The 23,178-nt window shown below is 38.7% G+C and overlaps 1 protein-coding gene across 6 annotated transcripts in view; it reads left to right on the top strand.

Annotated features, from left to right (window-relative positions):
• Positions 1–23,178, top strand: part of LMO7 (LIM domain 7) — a 197,782-nt gene that overhangs the window by 134,202 nt on the left and 40,402 nt on the right. For all 6 annotated transcript variants that reach the window (XM_032402836.1, XM_032402833.1, XM_032402839.1 and 3 more), the window contains 7 exons: positions 4,294–4,324; positions 5,118–5,231; positions 9,195–9,393; positions 12,767–13,019; positions 13,955–14,233; positions 15,789–16,508; positions 17,483–17,512. In XM_032402836.1, coding sequence (XP_032258727.1) covers positions 4,294–4,324; positions 5,118–5,231; positions 9,195–9,393; positions 12,767–13,019; positions 13,955–14,233; positions 15,789–16,508; positions 17,483–17,512 — 1,626 coding nt within the window. The remainder of the gene's footprint in view (positions 1–4,293; positions 4,325–5,117; positions 5,232–9,194; positions 9,394–12,766; positions 13,020–13,954; positions 14,234–15,788; positions 16,509–17,482; positions 17,513–23,178) is intronic.

The following is a 23,178-nucleotide window of genomic DNA, read 5'->3' as shown; positions in this document are numbered from 1 at the left end:
CAGAAATGTCTCCTCCAGGGAAAGACATTATGTGTGGTGAAACTGGACTGTCCTCTGGCCATTTCTCTTCCCCCACACTGTTTGGTTGAGATGGATAATTGGAGGATAGTTTTGAAGTATCTCCTTGACACATCTGCTTCAGTTAAGCGCTTCTTAAATTTCTCATGTAAGCCCAGCAAGACTGGTACGTTGTTCCTAGGTGAGAGTATGAGACTTCAATACATGACCGAGTTCTCAGGGCTAGTCAAAGTGGAGCCAGAACTTGCCCCCAGAGGTGGGACCCCAGAGCCTGCCCCCTTAGCGAAGCTGGCTCTTCATGGAAGAACCTGGCATGGGGATCTGTGGAAGAGAGCTAGAACATCCATGTGGATTTTACTTCCCTTTGCTTAAAGGTGGTCCTCTTGATTGATGATACGCACTAGTATTTTAAAATAGCTTCAGATAAAGAAAGGAGGAATCAGACCTCGAGCTTCCTGGTTAGAAATATACCAGAAGCTATTAGGATAAGGTAGTTACAGATGAATGTGTTCGCTGATGGGCTCACTTGAGAGTTTGTGCCTCTTTTCTTCCTGACCTCTGGCAGAAGGTTCCGAGGTCTGTGATGGGAATATGTTTTCTGGCCCTTTGTCAGGTTGTGAAGAAATTACCAAAGCTATTTCATTAACAGTGGAAGATTATATCTATGTTATACTTGTGATTTTTTTGAATATTAAATGCAGTGTTCAAAAATTAATGTATGAGAAGGCTGGCAATATATACAATGGAGTAATTTTTTGAAACTATTAATGTTTCATCTCTATCCCTTTTTATGTGAATTTGGGTTTCAAGGAAGGTTTAGATTCTTTGGCTTTTGTCTTTCCAAGCTCTGCTGGGAAGCTTTTCATTGCAGAGACTAGCACTTCATCTTTGTACTTAGCACTCTGAAGTTGGTCTTTTTGTTTTTGAACCTCTGCCTTTTTTTGACTTATTGATGTACAATTGTAAAGAATTCCCTTTTGTTGCAATTTTAAAGATAGTATTTTAAGAAAGAAGCCCCATTATGGGTATCAATACAATTTGAGTCAATTGGATAGGTTTTAAGCAAGCTAGTGCAATTTAACTGTTGTTTGAGATCATGAATATTTATTAGGAATCTCCTGAGCTTTTATCATTTTAGGCTTTCTCTTGCTAACTTACATTTCTGTAAGCTAAATAAATATATTCAGTCAATATTTAAGTGCATCTGTGTACCATGCACTGTGCTAGGCATTGTTAGTAAAATATTATGTGGTTGCCAGGTGGTAGACCTGTCTTAAGACACCTGGGATATGGCAATAAACAAAACCACAAAAATCCTTTTGGATTCTGGTGGAGGAGAGTCATGATGAATACATGAAGTAGATGGTTAGAAGTACAAAAATAAAGCAGAGATGAGAGATAGGGAGTGTCAGACAGGCTGCTTGCAATTTTAAATATTTGGGTCCGGCATGGCTTCACAAGGAAGCATTTGTGTGCAGCATGGTGAATAAGTGGGCCCTACCCTCACATCGCTTCTAGTCTAGCGATGACTGCTTCTTGATGAGTACTTACCATGAGGCTAGGGATTCTGCTAAGTGCCTGTGGACATTTTCTCCTAATCTACTAAACTGGGGAGCATTGTCCCCAGTTTCATCAGAAGGAAACGGAAGTTTTTGAGAGTCAAACTGCTCAGATGAACATAGTTAGCAGGATCCAGATCTGACCTGAAGCCCATGCTCTTAAACATGGCCTTATAGCTTGTTCACTCTTGAAATGTTTATGGAGGGATTAGCCAACTTTGTAGATTGGGCGGCCTTATTTTTGGTTCTGTTGTGTTGGGCAGTAACTTGGTTGGCTCATGGAAAGTCGGTGTTAACATGAGCTTCCCCTCAAGCCTGTTCTATTTAAAAGGCTTTGGGTTGGGCCCAGTGGCCACAGAAGGCAAAGAAGCCACATGGTTACTGACTTCATCCAGTGAGATGTATTTATGTGTCAGAGAGTGGCCTCTATTGACTCTAGCAAATCATTTACTACTTGAATTCCTGGCACTGCATTTCAGTGATAGGATACTAATTTGGCTGGCCTACGTATCACTGTGTTCAAGAACACATCATAAATGCTCATACTTAGAAGGGAATGTAAAGTATGTGAAAGGTTACAGTGCCAAAGTTACTGCTTATTGTGTTTATTACAGAATAGACCATACCTTGTATTTATAGTGATTGCTTTATCGTAATAAAAAGTAAATGGCAAAGGAGTGTGTTGGAATAGAAACCTTTATGGAGGGATGTGGAAGGGAGGTCAGGGGTTCAAGAGCACTCTTGTTCTTTTGCCCTCAGTGTGCTTATGATAACATTCCACTCAAATCATCCCACTTTCAGTGGAATGGCAATTTTCAGCAGTCTGTCCTTTGCTGCATTGAGTATTAATGGTTCTTTTGTGCTTTGGCTAATTTAATTTCTGTGGTGTGTGTGTTGATCATTCTTCTAAAAAGAAGCTATTTTACAACCCTGTGTGTTATTTTTTATGGTCAGTTTTTAATAATCACCCTCCATTAACTACTTCCAAAATTAAATGTTGATTTTTATAAGGTGATTTCCTTTTACTTAGGAGATAAGCTATGATTTGAGCACTTAGGCTGTACAGTTTATTCTTTTAATTTACTTTTTTGAAGTATAATATACGTATATAAAAGGATACACATTATGTGTACAATTCAAAGACTTCAGAGACAGAACACACTTGGATAGCCAGCTTCCAGATCAAAATAAAGAGAAATATCAGTGTCCCCCTCCTTTTTCTAATCCTTCCACCATCCTTCCCCACAAGGGTAACCACTCTTTTAGCATCATATCTTTGTTTTTGTACTTCCTGTGAATGAAAATGACAATCTGTACTGCTTGTGTTTGACTGCTTTTGCTTCTCGTTGCTAGACTGAGTCATATGGCTACATGCAGTTATGGATTGCTCATTCTTGTGGCCATATAATATTTCATTGTTGGTATTCCGTAATTTATCCATTCTGTTGTTAAAGACATATGTGCAGCCGCCAGATTATTCTATTACGAAAGGTGCTTCCATAATCCTTCTCATATATGACTTTTGGTGAATATACGTAAGCATTTCTATTGGGTATATACCTGGGTTTGGAATTCCTGGGTTCTAGAATACACATATACTCAGCTTTTATAGTTATTACCAAATGGATTAAAAGTTAAAGTCGTTGCACCAATTTACATTTCCACACTAGTGTGAGAACTTGTGGATTTTATTTTTGTCCTCTTTTGGGGTAGGTAGGAGGTACATGTTGTTCTAAGGTCCATTTCCCTTCATGCTTGTTTTATAGAAAGAAATGGCCGTAGCCATCCCACTGATTCTTTGAAAGTTAAGTTAAATGTTTGTGTGCTCATTCTCTCCCCTTTTTCCTTTCTGTATACAGGTCTTATATGTTAGATATGTATTTTATGTCTCTCCTATGTACACATGACATATATATATATACATTTTATCTGGAAAATATACCACTTACAGACTTTTAAGCTAGAAAGCCACCTTAGAGGTCACCTGGTTCTGGTTTCTCCAGTCTCTGAATTAGCAACGATCTTGCTTCAGTGTGTCTGATGACAGGAAGCACATTAGTTTAGGGTGACCCCTTGTTAAATAACTGATGTTGCTTCTTCAACACTGTGGTGACATCTGCCTCCTTTTAACTTCTCCCACAAATATCATGCCCTTTCACAGGTAAGGGGGGAAAACTCATGATTCTTATGACAGAGTGAAATCTCTTCAGGCAGAGATTCGTGGCCATTTTTAAAACTGTAGTTCTCAGTATCTGCAGGACCTTGATCTCTGAGCGTTTTGCTCGGAGGAACTTGGGTGAAAAACCCATGGATGATGGAAAAGAAAACTCCATGCAAAACTTCCCCCTGCTCTTTAAGGTTTTTGTTTTTTCTTGATTTTTGTGCCATGAAGCACACTGACCTGCCCCATTTTTGAGTGGGTTTAAACACTGTTTAAAATGAAAATACAAAAAATGCAAATAGTGAATTAAAAAAAATCAGACTGTAATAAAAAAAATGAGAAAAAGAGACTTGCTTTTTATAGAAAATGGACCATTCTATTTCATGAAATCATTGAATATGGAAAAATTCTGATGGATAATATGCAGTCTGAGGTTTTTGAATGTCCAGGTGGTATTAATATTCATAGAACGTTAGAATAGAAATGAGATTTTTCTACTTAATAATTTAAGGCTCATAGGTATTACTTAATAGGCATTTTCTTTTTTCTTTACAGGCAAGAAGAGACTGATAGGAGAGTGAAAAATGTAAGCTATATTTAAGGGAACATTATTGGGTTTTTACTTACATGTTCTGTAATAAGGCAGTGGGATCTAAAAATATCTGATATACTGTGAATCCTTTTTCTAATGGAATTATTGTCAGTAGCCAACCATTCAGGGGCTCAATGTATGTTTAAATAAGGTTAAACTATATATTCTCTGATGCCAGGGTATAAGAGGGGAGGTGAAATCTGGGGGGGGGGGGTGGCTTCTTATATGTAAGGTGGGAAAGACAAGTGAACGTGCTTCAAGTCCTTTAGAAGAGTACATCAAACCACCAGATCAGACTTTAAAGAAAAACACTGAATGTTTAAGAACGCTGGGTAATTGCTCAATGCAGACTTAACATGCCTAACATTCTGCACGTTAGAAGAATTTCTAAAAGTGGGACAGCTTTATTTGAAAGAAAAATACAAGAGAACCCTATTAAGGAAGCTGAGAATTACTGATTTTAAGGGTTCAGTCTGTAAGTTTGTTGGAAAAATTGATTGCTTTAAAAGTTTAATTTGCTTCCTTCATAAATGTTTTCCTTTACATGTACCAGCAGAGTATACAAATCCCTGTTGAGATCTGAGCTTTTGGTCTGAGAATGTGCTCAGAGACAGAAATCTAAGAATAATTAACATTTTTAATGACCCTTCTCCTTCACATAATGTAAAAGAAACTCTACTTTTCAACTTAGATAGATATGTTATCTTCTGTCTAGAGTGCTCACCTGCATTCGGACTTGCAGTTAGTTACTAAATAGACTGATGTTGTTTTTGTGGAATTTTTCAAGGTTTTGATAACACTGTACTGGTTGGGAAGAAAAGCACAAAGTAACCCGTACTATAATGGACCCTATCTTAATTTGAAAGCCTTTGAGAATCTTTTAGGACAAGCTCTGACTAAGGTAAGGAAACCACATCTGGATGAGATGACTACTGTTCCTAACACTACCACTTTCTCCTCCTTTTCCCCACCTCCCTGTATTCCTTTCCTTCCACTTCTCCTCTTCCTTCTTCCCCTCTTCTAACAAATATGGCAGTTCCTATTATCTTTGCTTCACTCTAGATTGTGCTGGGTAGAAAGGGTTGTTATTTATTTGCTGGCTTTATATGCCCCCACCAAGGAGTGAGTGAGTCTAGGTATTTATTTCTTAATTTTAAGTAATTCAATGACCTACTCATTTACTTCCTTTCTAAGGCACTTGATATAACTTAACTCTTTCTATAGTAGAAACTCAACCTGTAGTAGAGAGTGCTTTGGATTATTACTATGTGTGGAAGTTACTCAGTTTCTCTGTCTTAATATCCTGTCATGGGTCGTTATCTCTCTAATGCCCATAGTCCAATTTCCCCATGATTCTGCCATATTGCTTCTACTTCCTAGAGTGCAGTAAATGCTGTTACATGAAACGTGCTAAGGGGTTTAAATTAGAATCTTTTGTTTCAGACACATTTCTAGTCCTTTATATCTTGGAGTCTATGTTGCAGCTTTTGAATGCTTAAGGATTGTTTGAGGAGAGTCCAGTGCCAGGGCTGACCATAGTTGTATCAGATTTTCTTTTTTTTTTTTTTTTTTTTTTTTTTCAGATTTTCATTTATAAGATCCAAATGGGAAAATTAACTTTTTTTAGGGGAATATTTATCCAGGGGAATTTGCAGTGCTCAGAAGAAAATAGGTAGCTAAAATAATATGCTATCATCTAATTAATAGTAGTTGCTCCATGGATTTTTATGATGATTAAATGACACCGTACTGAGAAGATATTTAACATTAGTCTCTGGCACATTGTAAGGATGTAATAAATGTTAGTTACCGTGATTGGAAGATAGAAATTTTAGGTTAGGATGAAAATGAGCACCTTGCCTCACATCTGCTCTGATCTTCAAATACTTTTGCCTGAGCCCAGCCACATCCATCATAGAAAGATGAGATTATAGAGCTTAGAAGGTTAAGGTATTCCTTCTTGATTTTTATTGTTTTTGAATTGTAGAGAGTTGATGGTACTTCACTCAAATTTCTTGAAAGAGTTAATTCAGGTTATAGAGTTATCCCATACAAGCGTTGTTCTAGATGTTGGGAGAACACTCACAAAAGGCCCATCCTCCTAGAGCACCACTGTCTGATGGAGACCAATGAACAGATTGGTCACTGCAGTGGGAGAGGATAAGGCTGTGACGGATGAATGGGCAGGTGGCTTGGGACATGAGCAGAACCTCGCCTTACAGTTATGTCAGCTAAGAAGACTTCTAGTTAAAAATAATACGGGACTTTGGCTCCTGTATTAGTGCTCTCTTAACAGCCTTTGGTTCTTTTTATGGCAGTCTGACTCAAGTTGAATAATCCTAGTACAGCGTTTGTGCTGGGGAATGCTTTATTCAAAGCTGTTTCCTGTCCTCAGTGTCAAAAGCAGAGTAGGTAAAACATTTTGATAGATAAAACTACAGCTGTTTCCATTCCATTATTATGGTACGGGGATGGCTGTAAGAAGGGTGTAAATATATATGATCACTGTTTTGCATCTGTTCTATTAACAGTCACTGTGTTCAAGTGTTTCACACTGATATAGATAATGCTTAATGGCCAATCCATAGTGTCGATTAAAAAACACACTTGGTAAGCTGTTGTACCTGAGTCATCATATGAACTGGAGGTGACTCATTTTAGGTGACCAGTCAGAGGGATCCTCATAAAAACCAGGTACCAGGGCCAGACTCGGGTTCTTTTATCACTGAAGTGGCCCAACATCAATAACTTGAACATTTTATGAGGTCAAAAATCATCTCACTCTGTGTCAAGGACTCTGAGCTTCAACAAGTACATATCTAAGAAAACTGACGGATCTAAAGGTTTACTTAAAATTTTTAAAATTTTTTTCTATTTTGAGAAGTATTTTGGCAGTATCAGCACTAGGCCCAGCTTCCCCATCTCCTTGGAAACGAGGTACAAGGTGTAGGTGCTTACGTTTTCACAGCAGGATGTCAACTCTAACACCGGGGTGTCTGGCATCTGATGTATATGAAATCTCACATAAATCCACTAGATCTTATGGGTGCTTCATATATTGGTCAGAGGGTTGAACCAAGAATCGACAGATCCAGTCTCAGCCAAAAGCATGCCCAGGACAGTTGTTAATTTGCATTTTGCACATTCTTTTTTCAACTTTATCCATATGTTGAAAATGTTCATAATTGAAAATTGAAAGAATCATACAACAAATACCCAGATATGTGCCACCTGACTCAATTATTAAAATCTTACCATACTGGCTTTACATGTCTATCCATTCATCTGTTTTTACTTAATCATTTCAAGGTAAATTACAGATCTCTCACCTCTAAAAACTCAGCATGCATCTCTTAGGAGTAAAAATATTCTTCCCTATAGCTACAATGTCTATTATACTGAAGGAAATTAATAAATGTTCCCTACCCCCAAATAACAAGTCCGTATTCAAAATTTCCCAGCTGTCTCCCAACTTTCTTTCATGGCTTATTTCATCTGAATTCTGATTTAATCGAGATTCACATATTACATCTGGGTGTTAGGAATTCCTACATTCTTCAAACTGTCTCTGTAGTTTGCTCATCTGCAGCTAGAATTTCTGATTTGTACACTAATGACAAAATCACCTTCACTGTAGGAAAAAGTCACTAGGTATTCTTTGATTACTATATATTGGGACTATGCTAAGGACTTTATAATTTTATTGATACTCTCATTGTAAAAAGTCCAGTTTTATTTTGCTATTAACATTTTCATAGAGAAATGTTATTCAAAATAATGCTTATATATATACATATATATATGTATATCTATCTATCTATATATATTTTTTTAATATTTTATTTATTTATTCATGAGAGACAGAGAGAGAGAGAGGCAGAGGGAGAAGCAGGCTTCCCGTGGAGCAGGGAGCCCGATGTGGGACTCGATTCCAGGACCCTGGGATCATGACCTGAGCCGAAGGCAGATGCTTAACCATCTGAGCCACCCAGGCGCCCTATCTATCTATATTTTTTAAGATTTTACTTTTAAATAATCTCTGCACCCAACATGGGGCTCGAACTCACAACCCTAAGATCAAGAGTCACATACTCTGCTGACTGAGCCAGCCAGGCACCCCCAAAATTATGCTTTTAAATTAAGTTCTATATAATTTACAAACCTATGGCTAATCACGTTTGTCATCTGTTTATGTATCTCTTACATGAGCCAAACAAATACAGGGAAATTAAATTTTGAATGCCCACGAGCAAGTCTGCTTTTCTTGGCAGATCTAGGCTTTTCATAAGCAATGAAAATGAGTGAATTCTGTGGTGTATGCCTGCTGCCCTTGCCCTTCTTTCTGTTTTTAAAAGTTTTTTGTTAAGAATCCATAACACTTACAGTGACTTTATTATAAACCCTCCAAATATTTCCTGGAGGTAGGCTGACTATAATCTTATTAACTTACCTCCTTTTGGATATCGAAATTAAGGTTGGCTTTTTGCTTTGACTCCTTTCATGTTTATTGCCAGATAACTGTAAGTAATCATTGATTTTAGCACTTGAATGTATTATTGGCTTTTCTTCTATTAAAATGTTCCCCCATTATTTTTAAATAAACTATATACTCTTTTATTAAATAATATTGAATACCTTATTTTTTAAAAAATACCTCCTTATTGTTACATAGGTGCCAAGTATCATGGGAAAACATTTACAGATTTATACTCTGATTTTTGCCAGATTCTCTTTTTACGTTTCACAGAGAAATCTCATTGCCTCGCCTATCACATATAGCACAACTTGAGCTCTGTGTTAAACAAGTAATGACTGATTATATTTTTGGAAGTTTATGGTAACTTCTTAAAAACTTTTCCTTTAGGCTCTTGAAGACTCCAGCTGTCTGAAAAGGAGTGGCAGGGACAGTGGTTACGGTGATCTCTGGTGTGCTGAACGTGGAGAATTTCCTACTTCTTCGGGCAACCACAAGCGAGAAGATTCCTTCGAAAGCTTGGACTCTTTGGGGTCTAGGTCATTCACAAGCTGCTGCTGCGATAATACGTTGAGAGGCGGACGTGAGGGTGAGTTGCATTTTTGACTGTCAGTTTATTTTTTATTTATTTGTATGTTAAGAGAAAGTTGGGAATGGTAGAGGAGAAAAATGGAGCAAAAACTATTGGGGCAAAAATTTTACAAAGATGTGGATTTTTCATAGAGACTAGAATATTGGGGGTTTCTTTTTCCTTTACTTTCTCTTTTTCTTTTTCTTTTCCTTTTTCTTTTTCATTCCTTCCTCACTGTATCACCACTAGAATGGTAATAGTTTCACTTTTTTTTTTTTATCCTTCCATGTTTAGAGGAGAGCGGGGAGACCATTAACTGTGACCTGTTCAATCAGTGATAATCTATCCTAATTCTCTTCTCTCCAGATTCAAGTTTAATAATCTGTGCTCTGAGGCCTATTCACTGATATATCTACACATAAAAAAAGAAAGATTCTATAAAAGTCTGTTCTAGTTCCTGAATAATCTTTTCCCCAAAAGATAAAAAATTTCTCTTAAGGAAAAGCAAGAAAAATATTTCTATAATTCTCTCCCCAAAAATGATTGACACCTATCATGATAGAATATTAGGCTAAACTTTGATAATTCAAATAGCCATGCCAGCATGGTGTTAGAAAACCTCTTTTGCTTCTATTAGTCCAGAGCAAATCCAGGACAGAGTGAGGAAAGAACAGGTAAATGAAAGTTACCCTGTTATGAGAGGACCCTTCTTTTAAAATCCTAATATTATGGTCAAATCGGTTATTTAAATGCATGTCTTCTTCCAATGGCTATTGGGTGATGGCAGAAATTTCTGACTATATACTTCTAACAATTCAAATTTGGATAGACTGAAACCACCAGTAAATTTCTGTGCTTCTACCATCAACATGAAAACATTGAGAGTTCTGGTCATGAATTTGTGCTAGATTGTTAGGGATTTTACTTTGCTGGTGTTATGGATAATTACTTTTAAATTTTTACTAGTTTTTCTTAAGGTTCTTATTATAAAACGTTTAAAACCTCAGCAAAATTGAAAGAAATTTACAGTGAAGACCCATGTTCCCACCACCTAGTTCTACCATGACGTTGTACTGTGCTTGCTTTACGACATATTTACCCCTTTCTCTATACATTAATTTTACATCTTGTTTTTCCGAGGTACCTCAGAGTACATTACACTTGTCCTAAATACTCAGCATACGGTGATCAACAGTCTTGATTGTTGTCCTGATGTAAATTTACATAAAAGCAATGTACAATGGATTTGGTTTTGAGAAAGTTAATCAACAAATTAAGTATAACCAACCCCCAAATTCTTAGGTTTTTGAGTAGTAGTGACAGTTGAAATAAAAAAGAAAAGTGAATAGCTATCTAAGAGTTAACCTTTTATATTTACTGCTGCATTTGTTGGTTGTCTGCTCTCGAGTGTGACATTTTCATAGCCCAGATGACCAGTACAGATTCAAGGAAATAAATCTGAGTTTATAATTCATCTGAGTGATTAAAGCTGTAAAAGCAGAGGCTGAAATTCCCAATGCACTATATTGCTTTGTCCTGACTGGATAACCTAAAACATGCAATGTTTAAATTTATATCCCGCCAACAGAGAATAACAGGGACAAAGACTGAAGGCTTGGGGGAATAGGCAGACTTCCGGCGCTTCCCGTACGGTGGCCCGTGGTGTGAAATGAAAGTCCTCTCCTCAGATACTTGCTGGAGTGGATGCCTGGTACATGTGACAGAAAGCAGAAGGCCACTGTCACATATCTGCTTCCCGATAGTGGGGAAGGAGCTGCAGAGCTTGTTTGAAGAGGGCGGAAGTGAAGACTTAGTCCTTACGACTGAGGAAGAGAAGAAAAGCCCATGGGCTGTCCAGATGATCAAACTTTTGTAATCAGTGTGATGAAATTCTGCTACCTACTGGGTTGTAATTCCAAACTGATCACCACCATTAGGATAATATTTTTAGGTTAACAGCATTGCAAAGTCAAGTTCCATGGTTTTATATAAAACCCCTGACCCTATCAAGAGTATCTGCCTACTCTGTAGAGAACTCCACTGGACTCAAAAATAAAAATAATTTAAGTTTAAAAAATTCCAACGTAGAACAATCTCCCTGTGTGTTTAAAATTTCACAGGTACACATTTTGGCAAGAATCTTTAAGACCTTTCTTATTTGCAAAAAAAATGTCATATTTAAGAGGTGGTAAAAATGAAGCACCAGATTATTGACTATTAACCCTCCTGGTCATAGCGGCCGCTTCCTCCCTTTCTGCCTTTTCTCCCTTATCCTGTTCCAGTCTGCTGGTCTCACAGGGGTGTGTTCAGACGCTTCCTGTAGGCTGTTCTCAGTGTTATTGACTGTGGATTTCTGGCGAGCAGGAGGGAGGAGACCAGACCGCCTCCGATGCAGGTTAACCCTACAGGTGTTCTGGGTGCCGAAGGCTGCCGCTCAGGTCCTCAGGTACAGAGCACGGCCACGCTCCCGGAGAGCGCAGGTGGGAAGCAAGCAACACTTGCAAGCTTTCTTTACAGATACACAGAGGCAGGAAGAAAAGAAGGTCAGAGAAGGGAGACAACTTAGCTTGGATCTGTAGTAGTATTTTGTAGTCTCTTTTCTTCCTGTGTCTTTAAAAAGAACAGACTTATTATTTTATGAAAACAGATCAGTATTTGTATCTATCTGACCTTGAGGTGTATCAAAGTGCATTCTTTTGAATTTGTATTTGAATGATTTGGGATGAAACACAAGGTTCCCAGTATTTCCACGGCCACCCTCAGAAAAAGCCTTGAGCTGTGTGTGTTCATTTAGGAATGAGAGTTGATATTCCTTTGGACCAAATGATTTCTGAAGTCCCAACCTCCTCTCTGATGTGTGACTCTTGCTTGTAGGGCTCTCCCAAGGATCTGGCCAACCCGTTTGTGATACTGTGCTTTCTGCTACTCTTTCCATGTTCTCCCTTATCTCTTGCCTCACAGAAATTTGAGACAATGGCGTGCTTTATTTTAAATTACAGACTTTCCCTTGAGTGACTCTTTGATTGCCCACTCTTTTTGGTGTCTTTGACTCGATCGCTGCATTTTACTCATATGTGTTCCATCAGTGCATTTTATGTAAAGTCACAGGGGCAAGAAAGATTGGGAAGAAAAGGAATTCAGTGGTTAATGGGGACTTTATTTGCTTAGAATGTACAACAGTAAAAGAATGTAGCGCATGCGCCTCCAGTATGCAAAGCAAGTTCCTCCTAATGGATCTTATCACAACTTCATGACAAATTTCTAAAAATATTCCCCAGAGTTAGCAGAAGAGCCCTGGGTTTCCAAGGGAAAGACAAAGCAGGCATGCTGTGTGGGTTCAGTTAGACAAATGATCTGGAGAGTAAAGCAAATTCTCTTGCTTTTTTTATAGGTTGTGAAAGTGACACAGATTCTGAATTTACATCCAAAATGCAGGATTATAATAAAGATGATATGTCCTATCGAAGGATTTCGGCCATTGAACCAAAATCTGCTTTACCGTTCAATCGTTTTTTGCCCAATAAAAGTAGACAGCCATCCTATGTGCCGGCGCCGTTGCGGAAGAAAAAGCCTGACAAAAATGAGGATAACAGAAGAAGTTGGGCCAGCCCGGTCTATCCAGAAGCAGATGGAACATTTCCAAGGTACTGGGATGCGAGCTGATGATGGAGTTTTAAAATTCAGTATGCTTTGTGAATTTGCTGGGATTTTAAATATGGGAAAAGGAATGGTTCTTAAAATGTATTTCATAGATAATAAATTTCACTAATGAAAATATTTTTTTTTTTTACCTATATCTTTAGTCATGCATATCCTGACGATATTTCTTCCATTTTAGAGTGTCAGCCTAGGATATGCCGGTTCTTTTTTTAGATGCATGCCTTTCGCCTATTGACATCTTTCAGCTTATTGGATGACTTCTGTTGTTCATTGTGGAGCTGTTATTTTCTTCCATTTTTTTTCCCCGTCTTGAGTGATCTCAGTGGACACACAGAGAATCCTATAATTTCACATCAAATTAGCAGAGCAGAGTGGGATTTGTCAAATTCAGCTTGCTGTCAGAAGGAGGTGTATGGTTCTGAAAGTGGTTCGGACTCCGAGGATGAACGAAGGTTGCCTGATATAGTTTTGGATGACTTAGCCAACCGTAGATTCCAAGTGAAAAAGAGGCCCGAGTGTTTCATCTCGAAAACCACCTCTCGTAGCTCTTGCTCACAAAGGTTTCCTCCTGCTGACCCATTAGCCACTGGGCTGTATGAATTGACGAGGTCAGAAAAATTCTCCTAGATCAGAATGTCTGTGATGTTGATTTTAATACTTAACACCCCAGATTGTTTGCAGTTTGTCTCTTTTTAACACATCTTATAACTACCTTTGGCCCTTGTGTATCAAGCTATTCTCTAATTAAAATGAGATGCTGTTATAATGCCTTAACTTTGTTCTAGGAACTATAATGATGAGAGTGGCAACTAATTTGTCTCATCCAGTGGTATAAACTCTGTGAGCCAGAGAGCATGCCTTTTTGTTCTGTGTCACAAATTGTCATTCAGTATCTTAACTGGTTGGATGTTTTGAACAGTAACGAGAGGAGGACTTGGGGCACAAATGTGGAGAACTGGCCAAGAGTACAAGAAACTTCAAACTCCTCTTGTTACTTGGAAGAGGAAGAAGAAAAGACAAGTATGCCCAACACTGTAAAGGATGATCTATACGTGCGAAAGCTAAGTCCAATCATGCCAAACCCAGGGAATGCTTTTGATCAGTTTCTTCCCAAATGTTGGATCCCAGAAGATGTGAACTGGAAAAGAATAAAAAGGGAAACTTACAAACCATGGTATAAAGAATTTCAGGGATTCAGGTTTGTCTCTGTGCATGTTTCTGTTGTCCTAGTGTTCATTCGGCACTCTGGCTAGGTGCATTCCGTGTGTGCTTCTTATGAGAGAGAAAGAGAAATTTTCTCTTCAATACCTATAGAACCTCTATAACTGCAAAAAATAATGCTGCTTAAATTTAAACCTTAGGATCTGGATCTTAGGAAGCCTTCTGCATGACAGGATTTTCAGTGGTTGTAGTTTTCTCCAACTTTCTCCTTCCCTCCCTCCTTTCTCTGCATTGCTCTACAGTAGGAGGACTTCAGATTCGGAGGATGAGGATTTGGGCTCTGACAGAAGCTCCTCCATTTTTAGTAGAATCCAAAAAGCAAAGCATAGGCTAGACAGCAACTGCCAAAGACGTTCACTCCTGCTGGAATTGGCTCCCAAAGGGGCCAGGAACTCCCGGGACACGCAAGCAGCCAGGAGAAGCCGCGGTGCCGCGGATGAGCCCAGGTGTACCTGTGTGCATGAGCCTGCCCGCTTTGAGTCTGGCTGGGGACACCCGGGCCAGCGGCTGCTGCTCTGTTAATCTCTGACCATGATGCGCTGGATCTTGAAACCTCGTTCATAATATTTAGCGCAAAAGCCTACTGTATAACGTATTGCTTTCTGTGGGAGCAGATAAGCTTGGAAGTCTATAAAATTAAATATTTGTCAGTACAATGATGTACAAGATAGTACACAGTTACATGGGGGCAGAGTCAGGTCTTTGGGAAAACTATTTCTAAAAAGCTTTTGCAAAAGTTGACCTTAATTTAGGGTTGTGTTCTGTGCAGAGATGTGGAGAAAGGAAATAACTTTTATTTATTTATTTTTAAAGATTTTATTTATTTATTTGACAGAGAGAGACACAGCAAGAGAGGGAACACAAGCAGGGGGAGTGGGAGAGGGAGAAGCAGGCTGCCCGCCGAGCAGGGAGCCTGATGCGGGGCTCGATCCCAGGACCCTGGGAGACCTGAGCCGAAGGCAGGCGCTTAACGACTGAGCCACTCAGGTGCCCAGGAAATAACTTCTAGATAAACACCAGGGCATGCAAGTCTGGTGGGAAAAGGCAAAGAAAAGATTCATCAGGGTCTTTTTGAAAGCTTCACAGCATTTTATTTTATTTTTTTAAATTCTGCTGACTACCTGATTGCATAAAGTGCTTGATGACCAACTCTCCAGTCTCTGCAAGATCATTGCTGCTTCTCTGGGATGGGGACTACATCACCGTGGCTAACAGAATAAGGAAAGGGTGAAAGCAAGTGTGTGTACGACAGGGAGGGAGGTGTGCTCTGTCTACGTTCTAGCCCCATCAGTTGGCCTGGATGGTGCCCACCTTTCTTGAGAAGTACATTCTGCCTTTGCTTCTTTAAATGGTATCCAAGAAGGTCACGGGTGATGACATTAAAGGCTAGGCTTTCTTCCAAGCAAGAATCTCTCCCATGGTTCCCTAAAATAATTCACCCATGGTAACGGGCTAGTTGATCTGCTGCCTAATTACCTTTTCTACCTAAACTTAATAAGATTCTCCCTTCCTTTTTCTTTTCTGTGCTTCAGTCAGTTTTTATTACTTCAGGCACTCCAAACATACTCTGATGACATCTTGTCTTCTGAAACAAATATCAAAATTGATCCCACTGCCGGCCCAAGGCTCATAACACGCAGAAAGAATGTCTCTTCTGCACCAGGGTGTAAAAGATATGACCTTGAGATGTCAACCCTAGATCCTGACTTAGAAAATGATGATTTCTTTGTCAGAAAGACTGGGGCTTTCCATGCAAATCCATATGTTCTCCGGGCTTTCGAAGACTTTAGAAGGTTTTCTGAGCAAGATGATCCTGTAGAGGGAGATATAATTCTGCAGTGTAGAGAAGGTGAACTTGTACTTCCAGATCTAGAAAAAGATGATATGATTGTTCGCCGAATTCCAGCCCCGAAGAAAGAGGTGCCTCTCTCAGGGGCCCCGGATAGATACCAACCAGTCCCTTTCCCTGAACCCTGGACTCTTCCTCCAGAAATTCAAGCAAAATTTCTCTGTGTACTTGAAAGGACACGCCCACCCAAAGAGAAAAGAAAAAGCTGTAGAGTATTAGTGCCTTCCTACAGGCAGAAGAAAGATGACATGTTGACTCGCAAGATCCAGTCTTGGCAGCTGGGGACGACTGTGCCTCCTGTCAGTTTCACCCCTGGTCCCTGCAGTGAGGCGGACCTCCGGAAGTGGGAGGCCATCCGGGAGGCCAGCAGACTTAGGCACAAGAAACGGCTGATGGTCGAGAGGTCAGAGTGTGTTTCTGCAAGGATTTTGCTTGTCATGGATGGTCTTGTATAACTTTTCTTGTGTGAGAAAGTGGCATTGTATCGCCCAACTCTGCATGTCACGAGCCATTTTGAAGCATCCTGTAAAAATGTATATTGTTGTGAGAAGCCTGTTGTGATTTCTTGGAAAAAAGTGCAATTCCATATTTGCACGTCTCTAAACTATTTGAGGCCTGTTTAAAAAGGTGTAAACACAAACCTTGCCTTTGGCCTCAAGGAAGACTATGGTACTATCTGCAACATGACGTTTCATGAAAATGTTTTCCAGTTACGTTTACAGACTTTATATTCTCATGTCCAGGCTTTTCTGAACCAGTCTGGTTGTAGTTTGGTTTTCTGTGTTTCCCATATTTTGGAGTATAGGATTTATGTGTAAACATTTCCCTTAAAATATGGCATTGCAAATTTCATTTAACTTAATTATGATTTTTGTTTTTGACCTAGGTTTCCTGGACTATCAATATGTGACTTTTTAAATTTATAGTTTAAAATTCAGTGCAAACTTTATTAAAATGCATGAATGTTATTTGCTGTCAGCTAAATTTTACTTGTATGTAATTATGGCCATTTTGATAATAATGTGTCTGCATTTATGTGTTATGCAACTTGCCATTTTGATGTTCAGCTTGTTAAACTTTGGGATGGACAAATACGAGGTTGATTAAAATCAGTAGATCCAAATCTAACTTTTATTCCTGGCAACAGGAAGCTTTTTGTTATGGATTTGTTGGTTCAAGGTAAATTAGGAAACTCTTTATCTCGCTTAATTTGATTCCTTGAGATATGAGATCAATTAGAAATTGAGACATTATCAAGAATGTGATAAAACCTTTTGAGATTTGTCCATCTCTAGTTAGAATCTTAAAGATATTGAACATTTAGAAAGTAACACAACTGAAAAGTGACTTTTAATTTTTGGTTTTCTGATTTCTTAGACTCTTTCAAAAGATTTATGGTGAGAATGGGTAAGTTTTTTAGTTCACAGTGGAAAAAAATCTCTGCATATTGTTTGTCCTTCGTGTAATATGTCACTGCACTTCTAACCTGGCATGTCACTAAATGGGGATGCTGTGTGCTGTGCATGTAATTTTTAAAAATGGGAAATTTTTTCTTAATTTTGCAACCTAATGGTAATATTTCTGTTTCCGAGTGCGCAGTGCATGAAGTGCTATATGACTGCAGTAGATTTTGTTTTTACTAGAAGTTTAAAATTCAGGTCTTTTTTTTCCCCCTTTTTTTTTTTTTTTTAACTTAAGGAGTTGATTAAAAGTAACACAATTATTTGCCTAAGATTAGGTATATTTAATTTAGTATTTGATTGCTACATAGACTAACATTTTCACTTCTGGATGTTGAAGCCCAAATAAAGTTATTTTAGAAAATTTTAGAAAATCTATGATGGAAAAGGAATACTAACATTCACTTTGAAGTTGGAATTCATACAGTTGGTATTATCTATATACTCCTAGTTTATGGGGAGCTTGCTTGCTTTATTTATTTATTTATTTATTTATTTTAAATATTTTATTTATTTATTTGACAGAGAGAGAGAAAGAGACAGCGAGAGCAGGAACACAAGCAGGGGGAGTGGGAGGAGGAGAAGCAGGCTTCCCGCTGAGCAAGGAGCCTGATGCAGGGCTCGATCCCAGGACCCTGGGATCATGACCTGAGCCGAAGGCAGACGCTCAACTGACTGAGCCACCCAGGCGTCCCTATGGGGAGCTTTATTAGTTAGGATGAGGGATGATATTAGTCTTCCCTTAGTAGAATTTGGAAACATTTTCATGATTCCTGATAAGGGTAAAAAGTTATAATATGGCTATGTCACAAAGCCAAAATCAGCTTCCCCAAACTGCAAAAATTAAAATCTTTTAAAATTTTCTGGAAATGTTTCCCATTTCTAGACTAATGGAGAGTTAAAAGCAAATGCTACCATACTTTTACTTTTTACTGCACACTGTAGAATCATTCATTCTTAGTGCAGAATAACCAGGTGGCTACATCTTAGTATTTACCATCAGACTTTCTGTGACTTCGTGAATCTAACTTCTAATAGTTTTTGAACAAGAAGAAAATTTAAGTATGTCAAATATTTTAATCTGCCTAAGCCTTAGTAACTACGGATCTTCCCCCACTGGGATTTATGTCATCTCTAAGAATTTTTAGTTTTGATAGCATTGGATAATTTTTAAAGTGTAGAAACCTTGGAACTTACTAAAATTATTATTTGAAGCAATATAACCATTCTAGGTGTCAAAATTGTAACTGAGTCAAGGGCAACTAATTGCAAGTACTTCTCAGCCACTGATTTAAAAAATCAGACTACCAGCATCCTTTCAGTGTGCCGTGCAAAGACACATTATTCCCTATCCAGCTCCTCAAGGGCTTAAAGCTTTCTCATTTGTGAGGGTGAATGAGGCACTTGTCAGCAGACGCTTAAGCATCTGCTCATCTCAGTTCATCACGGGAAAGCTAATTTAATGGATGAAAAATCTCTGCTGCTTTGAGCATTTTGAATGAAAACTTTCAGAATTTTCATCGCTAATAAGGCTTGATAATAGAAGCAGTTTGTTTTTCTTAAAGAGGATACAAGTACATGGAGTACAGGTACTGGATGAGAATGTGAACACATACAGCTATTTCAGTGATTCCCTGTGTTTCTCTGTAGGGATGCCCTGTATGACTGGGCTAAGAAGAGAGAAGAGAAACCCAAATGCCAAGTTCAGAAAGCGAGGGATTTTTCTGGCTCTAGCTAGCAGCAGCAAATACCTTCTGTAGACTATTTCCAGACTGTTGCTTGCGTGGTACACTGTTTATTTTAAAGTTTGTCCCCCTTGCAGTGTAGTGCCAAGGTAACACAAATATAGCAAGGTTATCTGTAAAATGAGACTGATGAATAATGCATGACTTGTCAGATAAAGGAAAGTAAAGCAAATATGTCTTCAGAAAACTAAAGTGTGTTTCATACCACTTGTCATCAAAACCTTTTATATGGGATTTTTTTTCTGTGTTCTATCAGTTACCAATGGTTTTCTTAAACTGCTTTGCTGCAATGAAAACAAAAAATTGGATTGAGTATAGGCATTTCATCTAGAACTTATTTCCTGTTTCTAGACATGTTCATATGACAGGAAACAAGTGATATTTCTTAATGATATTTCTTGGACATAATGTCCATTTTTAAACTTAGAATACTTACCTGGAAAATCTTTATTGCTAACATCCTGTGATTGAAAAATGACTGCCTATAACAAGAATGCTTTCCTTTTGGTTAAGGACCAGGTGAAAGAGAAATGCATATTACCTCTTAAAGACTTAGCTTGTTCATTTTGGGCTTGCTTTTTGTTGGCATTTAACATCTGTCACTCTGTTTATTTTTAATATGCTTTCTATGTGGCATTTTGTCACGCGTGCTTTTGTGTTGCATGGATTTGTCTGTATGGTTCCATGACATTTGAAAATATGGTTATGATGCCTCTCGGCAGAAGCTGTGAATAACAAAGTTGTTGTAAGGGTATGTAGTTATAATTTGTAATAGGACTAAGCCATTTAGTCTACTGCCAGGATCAACAGGAAATGAAAACTGATTGAAGGTGAAATTTTAATCAAAGACAACTAAGAGATGTACATTTCATGTATGGGTTATGGCCAAAAGATTCTGTAGAACTATAAGGACACCTAAGACAACAAAGAGGAAGGGCAAATAAAATGGATGTGAGTGTCTGGGGATTTTGTCCCTAGGGAACATTCAGCAATGTCCGTAGGCATTTCTGATTATTACACTGGGTGGGTTGGGGATGGGGGTTTTCTACTAGCCATCTGGTGCTTTTATATCCTGGGATGCTGCTAAATTGTCCTGCGAGACACAGGACAGCCTCCTACAATAAATAAATAATTTTATAGCCCCAAAATATCAATAGTGCTGCTATAGGGAAAATGCAATTTAGACTGTAAACCTATAAATGAAAAGTTTCTTATGTTACATTATCATCCTAGTTTCTAGTCACTCTAAAGCCTATTATCCAGGTTTTAGTACTGATTGTGCTTCAGAGAATTCCTACAGCACCTAACAGAAATATACTCAAAAGTGCATAAATGAGTATATCCCTATCTTCCTTTGAAAGTTCGGGACTCCAGGAACCCCAGAATTAGTATCATGGAATTTCTACCTGCTGTTTAAGGCAATCAGTGATTCTGTATTTAGGGCATTTTCTACATGTTGGTCCTTTCTGATCCCTTACTTCTTAGATATTACTTCTTAGACTGTCTCTAGTCTGTGTGGTAGACAGGTAGGTATTAGATGCATTATAGATACATGAAGAAAGAGACACAGATATTGCAGCATTCCCAAGGACATACAGCTAGTGAGTGGTAGAACCAGACGAGCGCATCTTTTAATGAGCTAATCCAGGTAGACCAGTTGGCAGTGTGGCTGGCACACAGTAAGCCCTCAGGAGTTTAATGTTATGCTGGTAATTCTGATAAGGAAGGAAAGAATTCTTCATGATCTGGCTGAAAGACTTCTGTACTCAGAAAGTTCTAGATTTTATCAATGTGGCCTAGGGTGACCTCGCTAATCTGAAGCTGTTTTGGGAGTTCGTTTTCAAGAAATTCCATGCAGTCATGTTTTCCTTCATAAGAATAGTTGGTGTAAAGCACCGATAGTTATTAAAATACAATCGGTATAACCTTCCGCCTTTTCTTATAACAACACTTTCCTTGCTTAGAAGATGAGGACCTGAGGCGCAGAGAAGCTAAGTGATGTTAGGTTGGGGTGCAAATCGGTGGCATGGCCACCCCAGTGCTCAGTTCAGCCTGCATGGAATGTGCTCAGGCTTTCTTTAGGTAACTGTACACCCTCAGGAACATAGGGAACTCCCATTCTTGCCTGAAACAGGGATTAGTCTGCTCTGGACAGTGTTGGGCTCCCTTGGTTCACAGGTAGGAGGTTCACTCCTGCTGGGTGCCAGGCTCTGTGCTCTTTTTTAGGGAGTCTGTTAAAGTCTGAGCACAAAAAAAGTCTTATTCTTTGAAGTGATAGCTTAATTTATATTTTCAAATTCACATAAATCAGGTTCATATATAGTCATACCTAGTTAGGTGTATATTTTTAACGATCCAGTGTATAATTTGATATATATTCCATGTGTAATTCCTTAATACTCTTTAATAAATCTTACAGAGCTTTCCTTATAAAACTTTGGGGAGGGATCCTGATTTATTATACACACACAAAAAGAGACATTTCAAATTTATTTTGCTTGATTAAGTATGATAAAACATACCCCATTCTTGCCACAGGTGTTAAATGCATGTATCCTGTATGCTTTGTTATGTGTTAATGTGTTTTTCTCCAAACAACATGTGGACTTGTGAGGGAGATAAACTAAGTGCACACACACACACACACACACACACACACACACACTGTAATGCTGAATGTAATGCGAGGAGAAAGGTATAACTAAAGCAGTAGAGGAGTGGAGAGAAAGGCCAGACCACTTTTGGTGTGGAAGAGGTAGGAATTATTATCAAAGTGGTAGAATATTCTCTAGATCAACACATTTATTAGCACCTACCATGGGCTAGGCACTCTTCTAGGCATAGGTGATATAGGAGCAGGCAGAAAAAAATCCCTGCTTTGTAATCTTGAGGATGAGGCAGGTGAGGTGTACATAAACATTTCAAATGGCAATAAATGCTATGGGGAGAAATGCTATGGGGAGAAAGGTGAGGGATAATGTGGCCAAGGGAGAGGTGCATTTACTCTTTTGTGTAGGGTGGTCAGGGTGGGAAACACTGAGGTAATGTTCAAGCAGATGACTGGAAGTGAGAGATAAGCCATATGGTTGGTTGAAGAGCCAGTAGAAGAGCAGGAGGTTGGGCACAAGCAAGGGAACCAGTTGGCTGGAGCAGTGTGAGTGAAGGGGGCACCATGATGGGAGATGAACGGAGAGAGGTGGGCAGGATCCAGGTAATGTCCTAGGTCTTGGAAGAACCTGCTTTTAATTCGTGTGAAATGGAAAGAAACTGATGGGTGCAGTGTACAGGGATGTTACTATCTGAGTGTAATTTTGAGAAGATCCCTCTGGCTGTGGTATTGAGCATGCACTGTTGGGTAAGAAGGGGTAGAAGCAGGAAGACTGATTATTGTAATAATCCAGGTGGGAGATATGATGGCTTGGATCAGGGTGGTAATGGTGGAGGTGGTGAGAAGTGGTTGTGTCCTAGTTATAATTAGACAGTAGACTGGCAGGATTTACTGATGGGACCAGTTAGGATATATAAGAAAAAAAGAGGCATCTGGGATGACTCCCAAGATTTTTGGCCTGTAATCTGAAGGATGGAGTTGAATTTCACTGATGAGTACATTGTGGGTGAGTAATCATGTTTTTGGTCTATGACAAGTCAAGTTTGAGTAGTCTGTTAGACTTTGAAGTGGAGAATGAATAGAAAGTTACACACACCCATCCAGTGTTTAGTGTATCAGGGATCCTGAGGAATGAGTGGCATTTAAAAAGGCATATATACTGACGAAGGGCTTTCTTATTGGAACAGTTGAAGACAGACTAACTGGATCTGGAGGCTGGGTGATAATTTAAGCTACTTTAAAAGTCTAGGTAAGAGTTGG

Source organism: Phoca vitulina, unplaced genomic scaffold, assembly GCF_004348235.1.
Source record: "Phoca vitulina isolate PV1807 unplaced genomic scaffold, GSC_HSeal_1.0 scaffold5, whole genome shotgun sequence".
NCBI classification, from domain to species: Eukaryota; Metazoa; Chordata; class Mammalia; order Carnivora; family Phocidae; genus Phoca; species Phoca vitulina.
Note: the sequence above shows the minus strand (reverse complement) of the source record. Positions and strands in the feature narration are given on the sequence as shown.